Here is a 21,346-nt window from a genome sequence, read left to right as displayed (position 1 = left end):
CTTCAAGAAATACTCTTCCATGAAGTAATCAAATATTTACTCTTCCACAGGCTGATATCTCTATTAAAAAAGAAAACAGTCCTGAAAAATGTCTGATTAAAAAAATGTTATCTCAACTATTTTTCAGCTGAAAATTGGGTTATCAACTAGACACAAGTTTTTGCAAAATGTGTCTGCTTTCTGCAGAAAATATTGTGGTTTTTAGTTTTGTTTTGTTTGCTTATTTGGATGATTATTTTGTTTGTTGGTTTTTTGTCAAAAAGCTGTAGACTTGAAAACAAAGTTTTCCATTTTCTGCCAAGACCCAAACATTTTCAGCTGGAAATGAACACATTTTGATTCAGAAATGCCACTGCATTGTTGTGTCGGAATTACAGTTTGGCTGCCTCATGTCCTCATTCACCAAGTAGGAGAGACAAAGCCTCTCATAGTTCACTGTGACCATGGGAGTCTCATGATGCACTATCTCCTGTGACCAAGAGATAAGACTGTGGTGCTTCATGTAAATATGGTGTAACTCCACTTTAATCAGTGGAATTAATCTAGATTTACACCAGTATATCTGAGAGTACTGGTAAAATTTGAACTAATATGTCAAATTCACTATAATCAGTATCAGACAGAGAACTAGAGGGGTAGCCATATTAGTCTGTTTTTAGCAAAACAATGAGAGTCCTGTGGCTCCTTAAAGACTAACAAATTTATTTGGGCATAAGCTTTCATGGGCAGAAACCCACTTTGTCAGATGCATGAAGTGGAAACTTCAGTTAGGTAGGTATATATACACATGCAAGGATGGGTGAGTTACATCACAGTGAGGAGGGCAAGTGTTAATGAGGTTAATTCAATCAGGGTGCATAAGGCCCATTCACAACAGCTGATGAGAAAGTGTGACTGCCAAAAGAGGGAACATTATTTTTTGTAGTGGGCTAGCCACTCTCAGTCTCTATTCAAACCTAGTCAGATAGTTTCAAGTTTGTATATGAGTTCCAGCTCTGTTTCCTCTCAATTTAGTACTAATAGTAGTGATGTAAATTTCCCCAGGGCCTTCCTAAACTCTGGTTTATCAAGAGATCACACATTGTACATTAATGTTTCCTCAAGTTTGATATTAGGCACAGAGTAAATCCAGTACTGATTAATTATTTTATAAATTTCTATTACTCATTTTCCCTTCTTTTTACGATAGCTGTGTGTCAACATGATCAATGAGAAGATACACCAGTATATCAATGAAGTGCTTTTCTTACAAGAGCAAGCAGAATGTGTACAGGAGGGGGTTACTATGGAAACAACATATTCTCCTGGTAACCATACAGAAGCGTTGGATTTTTTCTTTCAGGTAGTTTTCAAACCCATTTATACACCATGTATATTTATACACCTAGTCTGTGTGTTAGGCTAATAAAAATTCAGATCAGCAGTTTCTGATTTAGGTATCTAAAGAGAAGGTGACAGGTGCAAATAGGCCATAGAAGGAAGCCTCCATAACTGTCCTGTGCACCGATGTGGGGGGAAAGGGTTTGGCAGAGGTTAAATGCCTATATTGACCCACTGGTCCACACACATAGGGTCTGTATAGCAGTCCTTAGATGCTACTGCAGTACTCAGGCTCCTGTTGTGACCATGGAGATTTCTTCTGTCCTTGGAGTTGATTTGTGGAGTTTGACTTCTATGAAATATCATAGTCCCTGTCATTTTCTTAAGAGATTAGTAATCATCACAATTTTTAGAGAAAATCAAGTGTTGAATCTTTGTAAATGCCTATCTTATGTGCTTAGCAGACTTTAACCAAAAGGTGTTTTATTTAAAATGATACACAATTCTGTTTAATAAACAACAAAACATTTTGCTGTTCAGGGAAGAATTGTATTCTGCCATTGATGAAAACAGAGAAATCTAAGCTCATCCATTTTTCATTTCAGAAGCCATCAGGTTTTTTGGCAATGCTGGATGAAGAAAGCCAATCCACTTGGTCAGTGGAACAGAATCTTTCTAAACGCCTTCAGTCTTACCAGGAAACCTCCAACACAAATGCAGTATATTCTTCCACAAAAGATGGAAATGGCAATGTTGCACCAAAGGATCAGAGTCCAACTTTCACTGTTATGCATTACGCTGGAAAGGTAAGTGAGTTGAGAAAAGGGAGTAATTAATCATATATGGCTAGGAAAAGGGCAGTAAGGACAAAAGAGATTCCTCAAAGCTTTTGAACTAACAACTTCTGAAAGCCAATAGAAAGTGCTGAGTCCATTATAAACAATTCAGTTTATCTGGAAAGACATTGTTAGAAAGAGTCTAATATCTCAAAATTCAAAGGCTGTCAAATAAATTATTCAGTTTATACTCCTTTATGTTTTCTCTTGATCCTTAACATGCCACAGTACAGTGATGATGGGTAGGGCAACTATGAGAATTTCTTGGCCCAAGGGAAGTTTTGAAAATACTTACTATGTTGAACAAGTCTGGTAGAAAAATAGGATTCTTTTTTGTGAAAATGTTCAGCAAATTACTAAGCTTTTTTTTTTTAAATTTCAAAACATTTTGACCAGTTCTCCAGCTGGTCAAAAAACAGGATGGATTTTTTGCAACTTTTATGAAAAATTCTTCACATTTTTCCCAACAAAAAATTGTAATTTGGAAAATTTTGACTGGCTTTTATATCCAGTACTTTCTCCCTCTTCTTATTTTAATTCTCCTTCCCCATTCTCTTCCTTCATCTTTTTCTGCACACTGTTCTTCTGTCCCACTCTCCAAAAAACCAAAAGCAGATTTTTTTAAAAAAGTAGGACCATTCTAACAGTAGGACAATAACATTTTTCTTTTTGCTGATATGGAAGATTTATTTTATACACCTTTATGGTTTCCCTTGATACTTAATATGCCACAGTAAAAGGTGGTGATGGGCAGGGCCTCTGTGAGAATTTCTTGGTGCAAAGGAAATTTTGAAAATCCTTCAGGCTCATTATCATGTGCTGCTGATGCTTTGCGCTCTGAATGTAGTGTATGGAATCAATGATTTAAACCCAACAGTCATTATCTAGTCAAAACTCCAAATGAAAGCGTCATGTAAGGACATAGAATAAGAATTGCAGGATTTATTCCTTATATCTAATTAGATTAGCCCTCTTTCTCTCTCTCCCTCCCTCCCTTCTATACCATTGACTCTGTGAGCCTATCTGCTCATTGAACTCACATAGCAGTTTTGTGGCTTGAAGGTTTCGGCCCTTGTCTAAAGATAGCCTTTATAAACAACATTAGTGTGATTATATGTAGTGTGTATATATATTAATAGTAGAAGGTTTATATAAAGTTTAGAAGATGGCTTTAGATCTGAAATCACAATAGACCCTGCTATCAGTGGTTATACTGCTTTTCATGGAGCCAATTGCACAATATGATGTATGTGTATCACCTTACAGCTTCTGGTGAAGGGGCAAAGGGTCATGTGTTAGCAGCAGATGGGTCTGTTTTGGCCAAACAGAGACAACTGTGCCCTAGATTTTTTCCTTTTTGGACAGGGAGAAGACAGGGAAGGTGAGCTTTGTAAGCAGGCAAGTTGACCTATTATGAAAACTGATCAAAACCTCAATTTCACTACAATTGGTTAGGCTACCTGTACAGTCATGGTGATACATAATGGTTACAAAGAATACACTATATTGTGTGCTTGCTCACACCAAGAGAAATGAAGCTTTTCACCAAGAGTGCATAATACATAACTCTTTAAAATAAATGTAATGGATTCACTGCTTTTCACCATGCCAGGTAGCTAGAGCAACCTTCTTCTGCAGTGCTGCTCAATGTCGCACACATATTGGGCTTAGACAGTGTAGCACTGTATAACTGTGATAGCTAGGCAGATTTTAGGCCATGATGTCCTATTTTAATGATGAAGGTTTGTCAGAATAGCGCTAGAATACTGCCTCACCCCAGAACAGTATAAAGTTGGCATGAAAGAGCAGCAGTGAAGCAGCTCAGGAATGAAAATTAAACTCATAACAAGAACAATAAGCACATTGAAAAAGCACAGGGGAGAGGGGACGTGCTTGTGGTATCCTCTTACAAAACACTCAGTAGGGCCATTAATTAAGATCAAAGCCTTGGGTATCTAGTTCCAAAATGTAGGACTTGAGTGGTAAATGGTATACCTTTCATTAATTTGTGTTTTATCCTTAGAATTTCATTTTATTAAAGAGACATTTGGTTTGGCCTTTCCCCAGTACAATTAATAATGTTGAATCTAAAGTACTCTATGAACAATGGGCCAACTCCTCTGCTGATGTAAATCCCCATGGCTCCATTAAAGTCAGTGGAGATATTCTAGTGTACACCAACTGAAGAGCTGCCCCAGTGTGTGCAAGGCTGACAAGCTCTTGATGGGATTCTGACTGAGGGTAAGAGTCTTTTGTCTAGCAAAAGATAGAAAGATCCCTTTGAAATGCTAAAGCTATTTTAATAGTGATAGACATTTGAATTTTTCATTCTCGTAGGATCATTGTGTCATCATCACAGGGTGTCATTTCTAATAATAGAGGAGTAGTTGTTTAATAAATAAAATGCAGATTTGCCCAAACTAACATAGCCTAGTGAGTTGATTTTAAAAAAATAGAACACACACTCACTTTCTCTCTCCCCCGCCCCCAGCAGGAATTTTTAAGGGATTTTATTTTTGCTGATGCTGTTCTTAAGCTTATGCTGTGACTACATTTTGTTAGTGATTTATGGTGCAAATTGCTAGCAAATCAGAGCTTTAAATATACCAGGTTTTATTGGCAATCCAAAATGAGAATTTTATACAAAAAGGATAGGAATAATTTGGCAGGTTTTGATAGCTGTTATTATAGTTTCATTCAATTAAATGTCTGAAGTAAATGAAGTGTAAAGCAACACTTGGATGACTCATTGACTTTGGAGATCCTGACATTTAAAACAAGGGGACCTGATTTTGTTTTTACTTATACCAGTTTTACTGTGATGTAGCTCCCTTAACTTCAGTGAAGTTTCTCATTGTTGACTTGAGTGTAAATAATGGATGAATTAGGCTCAAAGGGTGGGAAAAGAATGACCAGTACAAAGGCATTTGATAATTGAATATGAAGCATTCAACCTCTATATTCAGTCAATGTGTCTGGTAGAAAGTTTATTTGGTAGAAAGTTACAATGAATACAGGTTTTCTGTTAAACAGGAGAGGGCAGACAGCCTGATTTCCTCAGGTAGCTCAAGTTATTGTTGCCACATATTTCTTTGTCATGTGAAATGGCTTTTTACACACCACGTGGTACAGAACAAGCGAATTGTGCTAGCACTTCACCTTGGCCCTCGTAGGGAATCATTATGATCGGGTCCTTTTTTGGCGGGTGGTTTGGTAGAAATTCTGGGTTCATCTCTTGGCTTATACGTTTAGTGTATTTGTTGTGAGATTGTCAGATTGATTTCTGTGAAGAAAACATTGCCAAATGCTACATGGGTATCTGACAGACATGTATCAGATATTGTAGGAAAAAAGTGCGGTAGCAACCACCTATAATAATACAATAAGAATTGCAGTTGTTTGTATCTTTGATTTTTTGGGGGGGAGAGTGGAGTGGGGAGGAAGACTGGGTATGAACAAGCAGGCAGAAGTAGGGTTTCACCGGTATATGCATTACTGTATCTCTTGAGTTTTAATTCTGTAATGGAACAGAACACCATCGCATCTTTACACGTAACATCTGTTTGTTCTAAGATATTATTTGGCACTTAGCATCATGATATGTAAGTGCTTAAAGGAGCATAAACAAAACAGTAAGATCTTTGGTGGGGTTTTTAGCTTTGTTCTTTTGGAGCAAAGGGAGAGGACTTGGAGCATGTAGGATTTTTTTTTTTTTAATCAAGTCTGGCAGGATTTATCAAAAAGTTACTTTACACCTTGATCAGATCAGCACCAGGTTAGGGCTTAGTCTGATCTCTTCTGGAAAGGGGTTACCCAGCTGGGGTCCTGCTTCGAAGAATGCTTTGTTCCCAGTGTCTAATACTCAGAACCTGAGTGTTTTCAGCTGCATTTTCCCTGTGATGTGTAGTTGTCTTGAGGCATCATGGAGGAAAAGTCAGCCTCTGAAGTAGCTAAGTCCCATACTACATACTATGTATATGTATTGCTGAATATAATACTGTATTTTGATTTTATTTGATAAATGCATTTCACCATCTGATGGAATTGCACCAGTAAAGTGCAATATAGAATTTTGAGATCCTTGGATTCAGAACATTAACATCTACCTCACTGGCTCCCACATGCCGTAGAGGTTTCTCATGAATTATGTCACTGAACTATTAGCCTTGCTAATGGAAGTAGTTTTTTTAGGGAGAAGGACTGAACCTTTGCCAGAGCTCAAAATACCTCTTTTATTATAACACTATAATAGTACTTTTATTATAACAAAGGTGTTAATGTATCAGTAAGTAAATCTGAAATATATCATCCTTGTACTATGCTAACAGCCTCATCTTAAACCATCAGAGACATTTAATGTACTGATACTTGAGAGATTCTATCTACGTTATCCATGTTATCTGAACAATTTGTCATTGTATCTCAAGCTTTATGCAGCCTAAATTTATGAACACATTAACAAATTTGTTAGATCCCTCGACATTATATGCCTTGCCACACTTTTAACCTACAGTACTGTAATAAACTGATCAGATCAAAAGACCAGCCTCTTTGCTCTTTAAAGCTGTTTACATAATGTCCTTTAAGTGCTGATCAATGTCTGTTCAATTTCCCAACTATGCATGTGTCAAAAATACCTCTCTGAACTGTCAACTTACCTTCACAAACAGGAGCCTTGCGTGAGACAGTTTTACAGCCCAGGCAGATTCTGAAACTAAACCTTTAAATCAAAAGACCAAAGAGATGGATTAATCAATAGGGAAGCTTTTATTTTCTTTATTTTTTCCGCACGCTGAATCCCCAGACATAACAATCAAATCAGTCTACTCTTAACTATACCTGAGCCACTAAAGGTAATTTTACACAGATGTTCTCATTCACAGAGAGAAGTTAGTTGGGGGGTGGGGAGTTTTACATCAGACCTGGTTTGGAAGTTCTTTAAAAACAAAAACAAAAAAACCCTACTAGCCACTTCTTGCTGCCAACTAGATTTGCCTCTTCATAGTCTATTATTTCTATCAGAGTATAAGAATAAATCATTACAGAATATATGAAGAATGTTCACTTAAGAAGGTTTAGGTTCTAGAAAGAAATCTAAAGAGATTGATAGGTTCAAGCTTTTAAGTGATCTCACTGTTTCATCAAAGACTTGATAGCTTTTTTTATCTACATCTTTGTCCTGGCAGGAAAGTAATAAATAAAGTACCAATGAGGGCCTGGTGTGTTGATATCTGCACTCAGTGGGTTCATTTAAATTATACAAAATGATAAATGTCTTTTTACCATTAACTGAATTTAAATGTTTTAACTGCAAATTAAGACTAATGTCTAGATGTTAAATGTCTTGCAAAGTATCACGGTGATAAGCTTTTTAAGCATGGAATGTTAAATTAATTTTATATAATATGGATAACCTGCCACAACAATGTAATATGATCAAACCAATACAAAATAATGACATATAGTGTGATAAAGATATTAAAATAGTCAGATGTTACTTTTTAACTGATTTGCATACAAATACACTTCAAGCCAGATCAAAGTTCATCTCCTAAGCATTCTTTCCCAGTTATTTTCAGGGTTTCAGTTTGAATCCTTTAAAAACCTGGATCATTAATTCAGATCTGTGCTTTTCCTAAATCTTTAAGGTGGTTAGACCCCAGGTTCTGTTTTGGCCTATCATTGATTCTGTGGCACTAAAGATAGTGAAAACCTTGAAGGGTAGACTAATCGTTTTGTAAAAAATAAGAAACCCTCCCTTTCCCACCCCTCTAAATTTAACTCACTTTAAGACATAGACATAAAAGTTTCTTTTTACTGAAACAAGTTGTCATGTGGTACTGTACATATGTCTGTTTTTAATTTATATTGTGTTAGCACCCAAGGGTCCAAGCTGGATTTCATCCCCATTGTGCTAGGTGTTGTACAAATACACGGGTAGATATAGTCCCTCCTGCAAAGAGTTTACAATCTAATCTGAAATAAAATGCTACAAACAATTATAATAAACTGTAAAAGGGAAGGGGGGAAGGAGGGACAGTGTTATAGTGATAGGGGCATATAGTTAAATAGGTTAGCTATCTGCACACCTTGATGGATCTGAATAATTAAAAAAAATTTTTTTTAATTAGCTGTCCTTGACCACTATTCAGTGTAGCCATTTCTTGTAGGTATCACAGCAGACATTGAAGTTGAAGAAGGGATATGAAGAAGTAGAGGGAGTGAATTTTTGGATTAATCTAGGGAGGATACTTCATGCATAAGAAGTGGCGTGAAAGAAAGTGTGGAGATTTATGAGAGAAGTGGACAAATTGACATTCCAAGCTAGCAGCACTGTCTGAGTTGATAGCTGAATGTACGAGGCTGGCAAAAAGTAGAACATCTTTTTACTTGTGAACTGAGCACATGTAAACTAGAATCACAGTAAGACAATGAATATGCAGCCCCAAAAGACCTGCTTTTACAGAGTCACCCTTCAGTGAGTCAAAGCACTGACTTAATTTACCACGTCAGTAAGAAAAAGTGTGGATATGTCTACACAGCAATAAAAAAGTGAGTCTCAGAGCCCAGGTCAACTGACTCAAGCTTGCAGGGCTATCAGTGTGGAGTTAAAAATAGGAGTGTAGACGTGCGGGCTTTTGCTGGAATCCGGGCTCTGAAACCGAGAGGGGGGAATGTCTCAGAGCCCAGTCTCCGGCACAAGCCCAAATGTCTACACTTCTATTTTTAGCTCTGCAGTGCAAGCTCTGCAAGCAGAGTCAGCCGACTGGGCTTTTAAACTCGCTACCACAGGGTTCTTTTTGCTGTGAAGACCCTGTAAGGGAGGCTAGTAATATTTTCATAAATGAGATGCCTAATAATTGTTTTATGTACCGTATATAATATGGGAGATGTCTTATTAAAAATCCAGCATTTAGTACTATATTATATCAGTACCCCAGGTTCCCTAATTTGTTCACTTCAGTGCAGACATGTAACCATAATTTATTATCTCCACCTGCTATACTTACTATAACCACTGATAGTAACTCTTCTGCTAATTTAGTTAAAGTCTACAATTCTCAATTAAGAAATAGTATTATAGATTTGTAAAATAAATTCTGTTAATTATCTTTCATGGAGAAATGTAGTGGAGCATTTACTTTAAGTACACTAAAAGCATTTAATAGTGTACTTAAATTATACTAATAGTTTAAAAAATAGTTTAGTAAATATGCTGCCTGTTTATAAGAGATGCCATTAGAGAATTACATAATATTGCATCTTTCAAAAAATGAAATGGCATGCAGTTCCATTGTCAGGTCTTTTCTATGACAGATATCATACTAAGTAATTGTCAAATGATGTAATTAATATAATATGTTATTTAATCTTTTTTCATGAGTAATAGAGTATTACATAATTGTCAAATGGTCTAATGGAAACAACTTATTTTACTGATCAGTATTACTAATCTTAATTATATATTTACAGTCATATTGCATTACTGAATGTACTTAGATAAGGGGGTAAAATTTTCAAATGTGCCTAACTACCGTAAGAGCCTACATCTCATTGAATGTCACTGGAACTTTGATTCCTAAGTGACTATGCAATATTGAAAAATAGGACTTAAGCTCACAAGTCACTTAGGTGCTTTTGAAAAGTGTACCCAAGGTCTATTGTTAATGCAGGCCTTGCTTGCAGTCTTAGTCATGGTGTGACATCTACTTATAATTGTTAGATATGAGAGAAATCATTTTAAACATACATGCAATGTGCTATGCAATATTAAAACTGATGTTAATGCAAACTTAAATTTGGAAATTTGAATACAGAAAATCAAGAGACACAAATGATAAGGTTTCAATGAGAATGTTAACTCTACCACTTTGGGTTCAATTTATCTACCAGCATGGACAGCTGTGTTCCAGAAGTGACAGTGCCTTCCAGTAGTACCTTAGGCAACATGATTGGGATCTGTTACATGTGGGTCTTTCCTTCTTTCACTCATCTTCTCCGGGAGGGAATAATTGTGTGTGACTGGTTTTGTTTCATTTTTCGTGTGGGGTGGATGTCTGCAGTATTCTGTGTTTTCATTGTTGTCTTCAGTCACAGAAGTTCATCTTGTCATTGGATGAAAAATGGGAAGGTTTGTTGGAGTTTTTAGATCCTGCAGGATTTGCTCCTACAGGCTTGGGCTGGCCTCTACAAGGCTGTCTCCTACACAGATAAGCTTTTCCTATGAAGTAGACAACTCCATTGTGCTAGAGGAGTGGAATTGTTGACTGTGGTCCTCATCCCAGCATTTTCAGTGGTCTTTTAGATCCTTGGCTCAGGTCTTTGAATTCCTTGAAGATTAGGACTAAGATCTTGAATTTGGTCCAGTAATCTATGGAGAGCCAGTGTAGCAAGCAAAGGAAAGATTTGAAGTGTTCTTAGTAAATGTTGTTGCTAAGGCGAAACACTGCTATATTAGTTGCAGTTTCCTAAAGACTGTGAGTTTCATGTTCAAGGAGATTGCATTTCTGTAGTCCAGTTATGAGGAAACAAAATATGTGACACTAGAGTCCTGCTGTGCTGTTCCATCACATAACATATACACACAATATGATCTTTTCCAAGAAAAAGACCCTTCTCACCCTTTTAGTGGATATTGTCTTTACTCTGTGTTTTTATAAAAGTGACATAAGTTAAAAGAGCCTGAAACAGTTACTGTACTCATAATCTATTCTCTATAGACTCCCTCCTGTAAAGTGGAAATTATACTTACAGTGTTCTACCTCTCAGTGCTGTTGTGAGAATTAACGAATGTCTGTGAAGCACTTTTTAAACTTAAATGCTGTAGCATGGATATGTCACTTGCACAAGTTTTCTCTTATATTCCCTTATTCTCATGGATTCCCTTTGAATGACCTTCCACCTACCTTCGTTGGGCTCAGTGCCTAGTTGGTTCTGATGAATCTAACCTTTAGCGTGTCAGCAGAATAGCTCTTCATCTCTCCACAAGGTCTCAAAGCTACACACACAAACACACCTTACAATTACATACAGAAGTACAAAAGATCTTAAGAACAATGCTTTATTCAAACTGTTTACTTCAAATGCAGCCTAGTCATCAAGGGCATTTAACTCTATGGAAAGCTTGAAAGTGTATCAACAAGCTGGTTTTGATCTATTGGGACACAAAGAAATGGTAGATACCAGTCAAAATCCAGAATTTGACTAATTTTGAAGTGCATGTATCTCAAAATCAGTTTGACTTAATTTCAGCACATTTTGCAGACATGGAATAAATAAGGCCAAACTAATTCTAGTTAAAATTATTGGTGAGGTTGGGGAAAGACTAGAGACAGGGTTTATGTGGTTGCAACCTTAACTGTGGAGCTACAACTATAATTTTATATTTGACTTTACAGCAAAAAGATTTTTAAAAGCAGTTTAATCATTACTAATTATGCCATTATATTTGATTGCAGGTGACCTATGAAATTGTTGGAGCTATTGAAAAAAATAAAGATTCCCTTTCACAAAATCTCCTGTTTGTAATGAAAAGTAAGTGCTTTTTTGTTGTTAGACTGTGCCACATCATGCCTTAACTTCCTAATCATCACCATAGTTTTATAAAATATGTCATCCATAAATGAATAATTGAAATAAACTTTTATTTTTAAATACCAGAAATAACAATATTCTTACTATAGTATACATCATGTACAAGCTCTTTTGAAGCCCAATAGAAACTTTAATTTAAACAGGCTTTTAGCAGCTGCACATGTGAAAACACCTTTCTGTGACATTAGGGATATTAATTTTGGAAATAATTTTTTGTAAAGACTGATGAAAACAAATAAGGTTTCTAAAGTCATACCAATTGTAGTAGGATATATTTCATTACTAAAAATGACATGAACTTTTGTGGGTATGCTTGTATTTTTCAGTAAATAGATACAAATGTGTCTAGGTGAGTAACAGGATGCTGTAAATTTGGTTCAATGTACCTATCTTATAATTGTAGGTCTAATAATAATTGTGTATCCATCTTTGTTTATTCATTAGTGATTTATAATTGGATAGTTTAAAACATCTTATCATTTTATGTTTATCTTTATCTTTGTATTTTAAAAAATCCACTTTCCTCTGGGAAACATGAGAGTTTATCTTTCCACAGATGTTATCTTTCTTCTCCTAAACCACTACAGAGTAATTCAGCTAAACTATTATCTTTTTATATTTTACGCCACAGAAAGACAGGTTTTTCTGAGGTAATATTTGCCTTCAGAATCAACTCTGCTGCTAGAATATATTGACTTTTTAGCAATTTTACTGTGAAATTAGCTAAACTCTCATATAAAGCCATTACTGCATTTTAAAGGCAAACAGTATTGACAAAAATATTATGGATGAAGAAAGGAATAAAGAATTGATCTTGAATATATTCCTATTGATTATAGTTTTAGCAATATTCTAGTCTTTGTTGTTTGAATTAATTTTTGCATTTTTGTATTATACTATTCCTTACAGTCATGTATGATAATCTGCTGTACAGCATAGAAATATATTTAATATATAGTATGTCCCAAAGGTAAAACAGAGAAAGGGCTTTTTTCCTTTCTGTCATGTAGTCTTTCCTTGATTTTCATTACTACATTATGGGTCTAGTTGAGACACTCCTTTTATAGAGTAAAAGGGGAAATTGGATTAGATATAAACTCTTTGATATAGTTAATGTGAGTATCTATAATTTAGAAATAAAATATCAATAGATATCACTAACAGAAGAGGACTAAAGGTAAAATTTTCTAAAGGACCTACTTCTCATTTGCAAAAGTGATTTAGGCATGGAAGAGCCTAAATCCTATAAAGTTGCAATGAAACTTAGGCTCCTAAGACCAGATTTACAAAGGTATTTAACCCCCTAAAGATGCAGATAGGTGCCTAGTGGGATTTATAAAATTGCTTAAGTGAATAAAATGCCAAATTCCCATTGTCAGTGAGTCTTAGGTTCCTAAGGCACACATACACACTCTTCTATGAGCCCAAGTCACTTCTGAAAATGGAACTTAGACTCTTAAATCACTTTGAGGCTTACTCTGTGCTTAAAATATAACACACACACACGGAAACAAACAGAAAGACCTATTAGCATAGACTTTGTTGATTTTAATTTTGTGGGGCATCTTGATATTGCTTCTGGTGATGTCATTGGATACTTACCCTTATTTTACTGGGGCTAATGGTCATCCTCTTGGATCCTGCTTTAAATAGAGAGTAGTGGTGGTCATAGTGAGTCAAAAGAGTTGTTTTAGATTTTATTTATCCTGAAATATATGATTACAGTTATTTTGTTTTCAGCAAAACGAGAGTTCTGACAAAGTGCATTTCTGCCCATGAAAGCTTACGCCCAAATAAATTTGTTAGTCTTTAAGGTGCCACAGAACTCTCATTGGATTACTGTTATGTTAATTACAGTAGTCTCTTCAGCAAAAGGTAAACAGATCCTTTATCCTATTCATTTACACAGTCTATCACTAGTAAGGAGTAACCTCTAGAATTACAGCTTGTTATGCTAAACATTATGATTTTACTGTTACGTCATCTTTCCACTCTCATCATCCTACTGTATGTTTGTCTGTTTCATCCACATTTTGGGTCTTGTCATAATCCTAGATTGTGAGTTGTCTGGACAATGGCTGCCTTTTTGTTTACTTATTTGTTCAATTTGTTTGTATAGCACGGACAACAATAGGCTCTTGATCCTGATTGGATCTCCAAGGTACTACTGTAAAGCAAATAGCGCATGATAATAAATACAGGGAATCTATCATCATAGCTTCTGAAAAGGATCATTTAAAATAAATAAACAAATAACTGCAATGAGGGAAATTACTAAGAATTAACAGTTAGTTTTTATTTTAGTATTCTTCTATCTGTGTTACAGTGTAAACTATTCCGATGTCACTTTCTAAAATCTTAAACTAGATTTCTTGTAAAGCCCCCTCTTCTTCCTCCCCACCCATGCAGTTTATTAAGAACTAATGATACAATCATTTTCTAGCCTTCCACCTCAGTTCTGCAGCCTGGTCTATTATTTGTCCCATGGAAGGACAACTGAGCTTTTATTCTGAATTCTCAACCCCCCAGTCAGCTCACAGATTAGTTTGGTGCTTTGCTTTCATTCCAATCTACCCAACTGACTTCTTTTCCCTCCAGGAGAACTTTTTAGAATGAGCACCCTGTGAGTTTACTTGGCCTGTGACTAGTCACTGTCACACATTCACTAAAGTTCAGTTAGCATTGTTTCTTTGTCATAGTTTTTTCATGTCTTGTCATACCTACCCCCTTCATGGAACACCCTACTCTTGCCTCCCAAACCAGGACCTTCTTGTTTAAATCCCCCTTGAAAATTAATCTCTTCTCTGTTATCCACAATAAGTGAATCAAAAATATATAGTACCCAAAGCTTCAAAAGCTGGCATAACTGATGTTGGAAAATTTTGCATTAAGTACCACACAGGGATTTCCCAGGAAACCAATTTAGCCAGGACCCTGGAAACACATTTAACACTTATTGTCCAAAACGTCCATGACTGTCTGGCACATTTCAATATAATAGTCTTTTCAAGACTGCATGCTTCCCAGATCTCACATCTGTCACAACTCCCACTTGTTGTGTCATGTCAGATTATTTTTCTTTGGCTCAGAGACTGTGACTTTATCTGACTTTTGTGAAGTGCCTAGCATACATCTGGATGCTAAAAAATATCCTACCTTTTTTACAGCATATGTTCATCTTACACTACCTAAGGCATATAGGTGCAATCTACCATAACTAAATAGGAGTCTGCAATATAGCAAAGCATCCAAAATAATCATCACCCAAACACTGAAGTTTAGACAGACCTGTAACACTGAATCCTAAACTTTATTTGATGTTGCTTAGTGCCCCTGCTCTGTTCAATTTAAGCATATTTTGACTTGAATACATTTGAAAACAATCACTGTTGACTGACAACCTGAGGTAATTGAGTGCTATTGGACTTGGATCAGAATAAATAACAATGAACAAATGCAGAATGTAATGGGCTGTTCATCTGAAATAGTATATGCATCATCTTGTGTAATGCTGTCTCCTGGTGTGTGTCTTGTTCCTTTCACTGTGTACGTGATTTTCTCACCTGTATCTTATCTCTGTGCATTAATTTTCTTTTTCTCCCAGCTAGTGAAAATATAGTCATCAATCAGTTGTTCCAGTCTAAACTGACACAGACAGGATCCCTTGTCCCTCCATATCATTCTCTTAAAATTAGAGGGTCCAAAGCAGCCTTGCTCAATAAGAAAACATCAGGAGCCTACTCAAGAGGAGAAGCAAAGAAATACATTGAGCTCAGTAAGGTAGGAGTTTGGAATGCTTTTCCCCCTTCGACGAATTAGAGAAAAACCCTTCTTCATTGACTATAACGTCCAAGAAATCTGGGCATTTTAAAAAGCTCCATAAATTCCAGGCAACATTCTAAATTTTACTTGCTGAAATAATCAGGCACATCATTCTGATTGCAAAGCAATTGAAGAAACTATACAATATTATTGTTGATTAAAGGATCTCTGAAATCTACTTTCTTTCCTGAACGTTATAGCAGTGAGAACAATATTACAGTCAATAAAATCAATATATGCAACACTCCATGCTTCATCTAAGTGACTGTAGTGATGAATGTAAAAAACTTAAGGGACAGTAAATTTAGAGGGATAAATTCAGTTTCCTTATTCTGTTGATATTCATCATTTGAGAGGTTTATAGTTTACAAGCAATAATTATTATGTTTATGCATATATGTGGTATATTGGCTAAACAATGGTAAGTTTATCATTTTTGTTAAATGCTTTTGATTTTTAAACTTTCTCTCATTCTCTACCTGATTGTCTACTGTTCCATTCATCTTTTATTTTTACGGTATAAACAATGTTAACATATGGTTGGAGTTGGCAGGAGAACTGGTAGTGTAGGCATTTGTATAGATAAATATAAATCTATGTGAGCTGAAATTAAAATCACTTGGTATCTGAACTTGTCTTCACTTCCATTACCTGGTTTCAGCCAGAACTAAAAACAAAAAAAGAAATCACAACAATTGGGAGGCTGTGCAGAACAATCAATAGTTCAAATGCAACATTGTCCCTTCTAGGACAACATTTTGTCTTCCTCACTGAATCAAAAGATTTTGTAAAGTTTATAGTAGTTAAAATCAATTAAAACAAATTATTCTGAAGGGTTTAGTGGACCTAAGTGGACCTTTAGTGAACCTAAGAACTTGGAGTATTACATTTAAATAGAAGTCACATGATTGCTAAATCCAAGTTTGATGCAATCATGGAATATTACCTCTTTCTAGAAAAGCAGGAAAGGTGTTTCCTGAATGGGAGCAAGTGTATCACTAGGCCCGTTGAGTTGTACAGTTTTGTCTTTTGACACACAGCTGTAAAATATCAATTCCAGCTACAGGATTACAGAATTTGCTCTCACATCTCTTTGTGGGAAGATTTTGCAGGTAACTCCAATAAATGCTAATGGGAGTTTTTCATATGAATCCCTCTAGAAATGAGTAGGACAACAATTTACTCCCACTCCAGTAAAGTCAATAGCAAAATGGCCATTGACTTCAATGGTGCTGGTTTGGACCTTAGATCCCTAAGAATCATACCTTATTCTCCTCCTTTTTTCCAACAAACAGCCTATAGAATCATTCCAGAGAGAATATTAATTATAATAATTATTATTATTTAGAATGACTGGGCATAGGAGTTATCTGTCACCTTACATTTGAAATGACCACATTTCAACAGCTAAAACCACAACATTTTTCTTAAGTTGATCAGGGGAGTGGGGGGGGGGGGGGTTAAAAAGGAGAAGAGGCCATCCAGGAGAAAGGGAGAGGGAGTTTTCATAGGGTTTTATTCACTGGAGAGGGGTGATTTCCTCGTGTGTGGGAGGGCTTTGGCAGCTGTTTGAGACTTGTGTCATTACAGTAGTGGGAAGAGATGGGCTAAGAGGTGTCCATGTGTGTGGATGGATAGGGCTAGGAGATGTAATTCGGATAAAAGTGGTTTGAGGTGCCCATGTCACTGACCAGTAGAAGGAAATAAGAAGGGTAGGTTGTGATTCAGGAGGTGAGAAGGGATCTGATTAGGTAGTAGGAGGTGATATTTTTAGGTAGCTGATGTCTTCAGAGGTGGGTTAGTTGTGATTCCTGTTCCTGTGCTGCTTCCCACTTCCTCTCTATCTTGAAGTTCATTTTAGCCTTAGCTCTTTCGCAGGCTTAGCTAATTTCATGCATTTCTAAACAGGCCCACTCACCTGCCTGTATCTGTCAGCCCACAGGCAACATTTCCTCATTGATTTGTAGCATGCTATCACAAATGAGTTTGGGGACATCTGTGAAAGTCATATGTTCCTTTGCAGTACTATCTGTGGTGGTGGTGGTGAGGGTAATGTACCAGTCTGCTACACAACTTTATCTGAAAGCAGGTCATAATTCTGGAATGCACTGCGAATCGTGGTAGAGTGGATGTCTGGTCATCCTCCTGCCAATCAGGCTGCAAATAAATTATACTCCAGACTGAAGGCTGTGTAACTTCTACAGAGTGTGTGGCCCCCTGGCACAGAAGAGACAAATAAGTCCAAAATAAGGCATTGTTATTCATACTCTCACAACTCTCATGTACTGACATGAGCTCTTCTCCTTCTAGCCCCTCGGTAGCTTCCTGATGTAGGCTTTTTTTAGCCTTGCTGAACATACTAACCTTTCTTTTGCATCAGTCAGCCTTGCAGCAGTTTTCATAAACCAGAAGTCTAAACATACAGTATTTGACTAGCTAAGCTTTTATCTCTGTTGACTCTTCGTTATTACTTTTCCTGATCATTTTGCTTCATTTGACTGTTGGTTTACAAATAGATTAATAGAAATGCAATCTGGAAGGACCCTCAAGAGGTCTTGAAGTCCAGCCCCCTGCACTGTGGCAGGACAAAGTAAATCTAGACCATCCATATGCAAGAAACTCCACAGTAGGCATATTTGGGATAAATATACCAGTTACAAGGTCGTTGGGATTTAAAATTTTAAAATGTTGTGGAAGTAGACACACATTGTAGGTTTTTGCCTTCTAACAGTAATTATGTAGCCAGACATCCACACTTTCTCTTGTAGATCTGAGAGATACAAGATTTTCAAATACAAAACATTCTTGCCAAAACCATATTTGATTTCTGTGAAGAGTTTAAAGGAGACACGTAGTGTAGATGGAGAACTAAGACATGGTTTGATAGGACCCTTAATCCTGAATCCAAAGCGAAACTGTTCAAGATTTGGATCATTTTGATTAAACTCTTCTTTTGTTCCTGCCTCCCTCCTCTCCACTGAACCTGGCCCGCAGAGGGAGACAGCATAGCCATGTGTGGCGCACAGCAGACTGGGAGTTAAGCAACCAGAATCATGTTCCTGGCTTTGCTACTGAATCACTGAGTGACCTTGGGCTAGCCACTTAACTTGTGTATGTGCCGCATTTTCCCTCATCTGTAAAATTGAGCTAACACCCTCGTTTCTAAACCATTTTAGGATCTATGGATGAAAACCAATATAAAAGTACTAAATGTTGTTATGAAGAGATGCCTGGCTCAGCAGACCACCGGTCTCTGTGCTACGAAGGAGGTGAATCAGATCTTGTTCCGCTCTGTGTGAGATTTAAAAGAATAAACAGCACCAGTATCCAGCATGGTGATTGTCACAGATTGTCAAAGATTGTTACAGATATGTACGAGTATCCATGGGTGTGAATAAGTATCTTAATTTCTATGTTCTTGGCCAAATCTTAAGCAGGTCTACAATTAAAATGCTTCAGCAGCGCAGCTGTATAAGTAGTTCAGTGAAGATGCTACTACTCTGATGAGAGAGCTTCACTCAACAGCAGAGTTAACCCACCTCCATGAGAAGCGGTAGCTATGTCGATGAGAGAAGCACTGTCCATACCAGGGTTTAGGTCGCTATAACTGCATCGCTCAGGGGGTTGGATTTTTCACACTCCTGAGCAACATAGTTATACCGATGTAAATTTGTAGTGTAAATATGGCATTCAAATCTAGTTGTCTGCCAGCCCTAATTTAGAAATCTCAGGAGAAGAAGCCAGCTTCTTGAGGTTGTTCTTAAGACAAGTAATCTTTATAGTATTCTCTCAAAAATACAAAGTGGACACTGTTAAAAGGTTTTCTTTTCCCTGTTTGGTGATACAGAAAATACCTGCTCATACTAATCATATTTTACATGATTAAAAAAAAAGAAATGTTTTAACTACATTCACTTGTAACGGGGAAAAAAGTAATTAATGCATGAATATTGTGGCTTTTCATCCATAATTCACCATTATCCCTAGGAATTGTTGATTGCATACACACTGTCATTCAAAAACCATCTAGTGATGAAGAGAGTCTTTGCAGAGAGAATTATTATGATATGCAATCTGTATGTTACGCTAAATCTACTAGTGCTGATACCATGACAACAAATTTTACTTTGCCTTATTCTGAGAAGGAATGATTTTACATATGCACACATACTCATGTTCAGTGTAACAGTACATTTATATACTGTCTTCAAATGGAATTTTGCACATACAATAGTACAGGTCCACTTTTGAAATCAAAACTTTGTTACCAGCCTTGGTTGTGCAGATTTTTGTGGGCATTTAGCCATTCTCCTAGCTCTTTTTTAAAATCTGGCCTCAAGTGATTTGTCCCTATATGACACGATTCAAACACAACTTTATATTTGCCTCTATTAGTGAACTGCCTTACCAGGAAAAATTATAGTACTTGGCCTGTATTGGGATAACAATATTCTATGTATGTTTTTCTCCCCCACAGTTGTTGAAAAAGAAAGGAACGTCCACATTTCTTCAGAGACTGGAACGAGGAGGCCCAATCACTGTGGCCACACAGCTCAGGGTTAGTAAATGTTTGCTGGACAAAGATCTATAGAAGAGTTTTAAGCACAGAATGAGGCTCTACAGATTACAAGGACAAGCAGAAGTGTGATTTGCCTGAGTAAGCAATTTGTGCATTCAGGTCAAGCCTTTTAAGAAAATGATGTGAAATAATATGTGTTATGCAACTCTTTCACTTCTGACAAATGAGTGTTTGAGAATCTGTTGGATTTTATTTTTCTCCACAGAAATCACTCTCAGATATTATTGGGAAGCTTCAGAACTGCACACCCCATTCTATTCATTGTATCAAGCCCAATAACTCTAAGCTGCCAGATACTTTTGATAATTTTTATGTGTCTGCTCAGCTGCAGTATATTGATGTCCTAGAGATGGTGAAAATCATACGGCATGGTTATCCAGTACGCCTCTCTTTCACTGACTTCTTGTCAAGGTAAATTATTTTGAGTTTGATAAAAGCTTTTTATTACCTATAGCACAGTGCCTTCTGTCATATTATATTGTATAAGTGCTTGCACTGTTATTTTGTTGATGAGCCTTTCAGATTTTCTTTAGAGAGAAATTATTTGAACTAGTGTAGAGTACAGTTCCTTAAATTGAAGGAACCATGCACGTAGTGCATAAATACATCTTATTTATGAGCTATTGATTGATTGATCAAATATGTAAATGATAGAACTTTAGTAGCATAGATATATGGCATAAAACATTAGCATAGTACCTCCATGTAATTTTTGTTTTAAATTGGTTTAGAACAGGAAATAGTCACATCACTTTCATCATCATTTTCTAGTTTGTTATTAGGGCTCTTGTAAAGTCTAGTATTAATATCTCAAATGCTGGTTTATTTTGGGGCTTAGTCTGGTGAGAGGTTACAAGTGTTTCTGCCTTAACTCCACATTTCACTGCTGCTGCCAGAGGGAAAAAAAAAACATTTGAAAAGGTGTGGCAAAGGGGAGGGAAGAAGAAATGTACTACCACTTTTGTGGCCAAACCATCCTTTTCTTCCTCCCTTTCAATCACTGTTTTTTGTGTATTTCTCTTTCTTTTACATTTTTGTGGACTGCTTTTAATACCTCAGCAAGATTAAACTGAATGTTGTCCAATCAAAAGAAATACAAGAAAAGTGATTTGACATCTTTTCATATATTTAGGTGTATTATAGCTTACTCGGAGAAGAGAGTGCATTTAAAATAACAATTTTGAAACGATTATTT

At 36.4% G+C, this 21,346-nt stretch overlaps 1 protein-coding gene across 1 annotated transcript in view; it reads left to right on the top strand.

The window, feature by feature from the left end:
• Window positions 1-21,346, top strand: part of MYO16 (myosin XVI) — a gene marked incomplete at its 5' end in the record, with an annotated part of 177,772 nt that overhangs the window by 38,612 nt on the left and 117,814 nt on the right. The window contains 6 exons of the mRNA XM_067563549.1: window positions 1,190-1,342; window positions 1,926-2,126; window positions 11,615-11,690; window positions 15,355-15,530; window positions 20,050-20,130; window positions 20,357-20,562. Coding sequence (XP_067419650.1) covers window positions 1,190-1,342; window positions 1,926-2,126; window positions 11,615-11,690; window positions 15,355-15,530; window positions 20,050-20,130; window positions 20,357-20,562 — 893 coding nt within the window. The remainder of the gene's footprint in view (window positions 1-1,189; window positions 1,343-1,925; window positions 2,127-11,614; window positions 11,691-15,354; window positions 15,531-20,049; window positions 20,131-20,356; window positions 20,563-21,346) is intronic.

The sequence above is a fragment of the Emydura macquarii genome, unplaced genomic scaffold, assembly GCF_026122565.2.
Source record: "Emydura macquarii macquarii isolate MOO-44397 ecotype Brisbane River unplaced genomic scaffold, CSIRO-AGI_Emac_v2 contig_2531, whole genome shotgun sequence".
In the NCBI taxonomy this organism is placed as follows: Eukaryota; Metazoa; Chordata; order Testudines; family Chelidae; genus Emydura; species Emydura macquarii.
The sequence above is the reverse complement of the archived record's forward strand: the minus strand, read 5'-3'. Positions and strand labels throughout refer to the sequence as shown.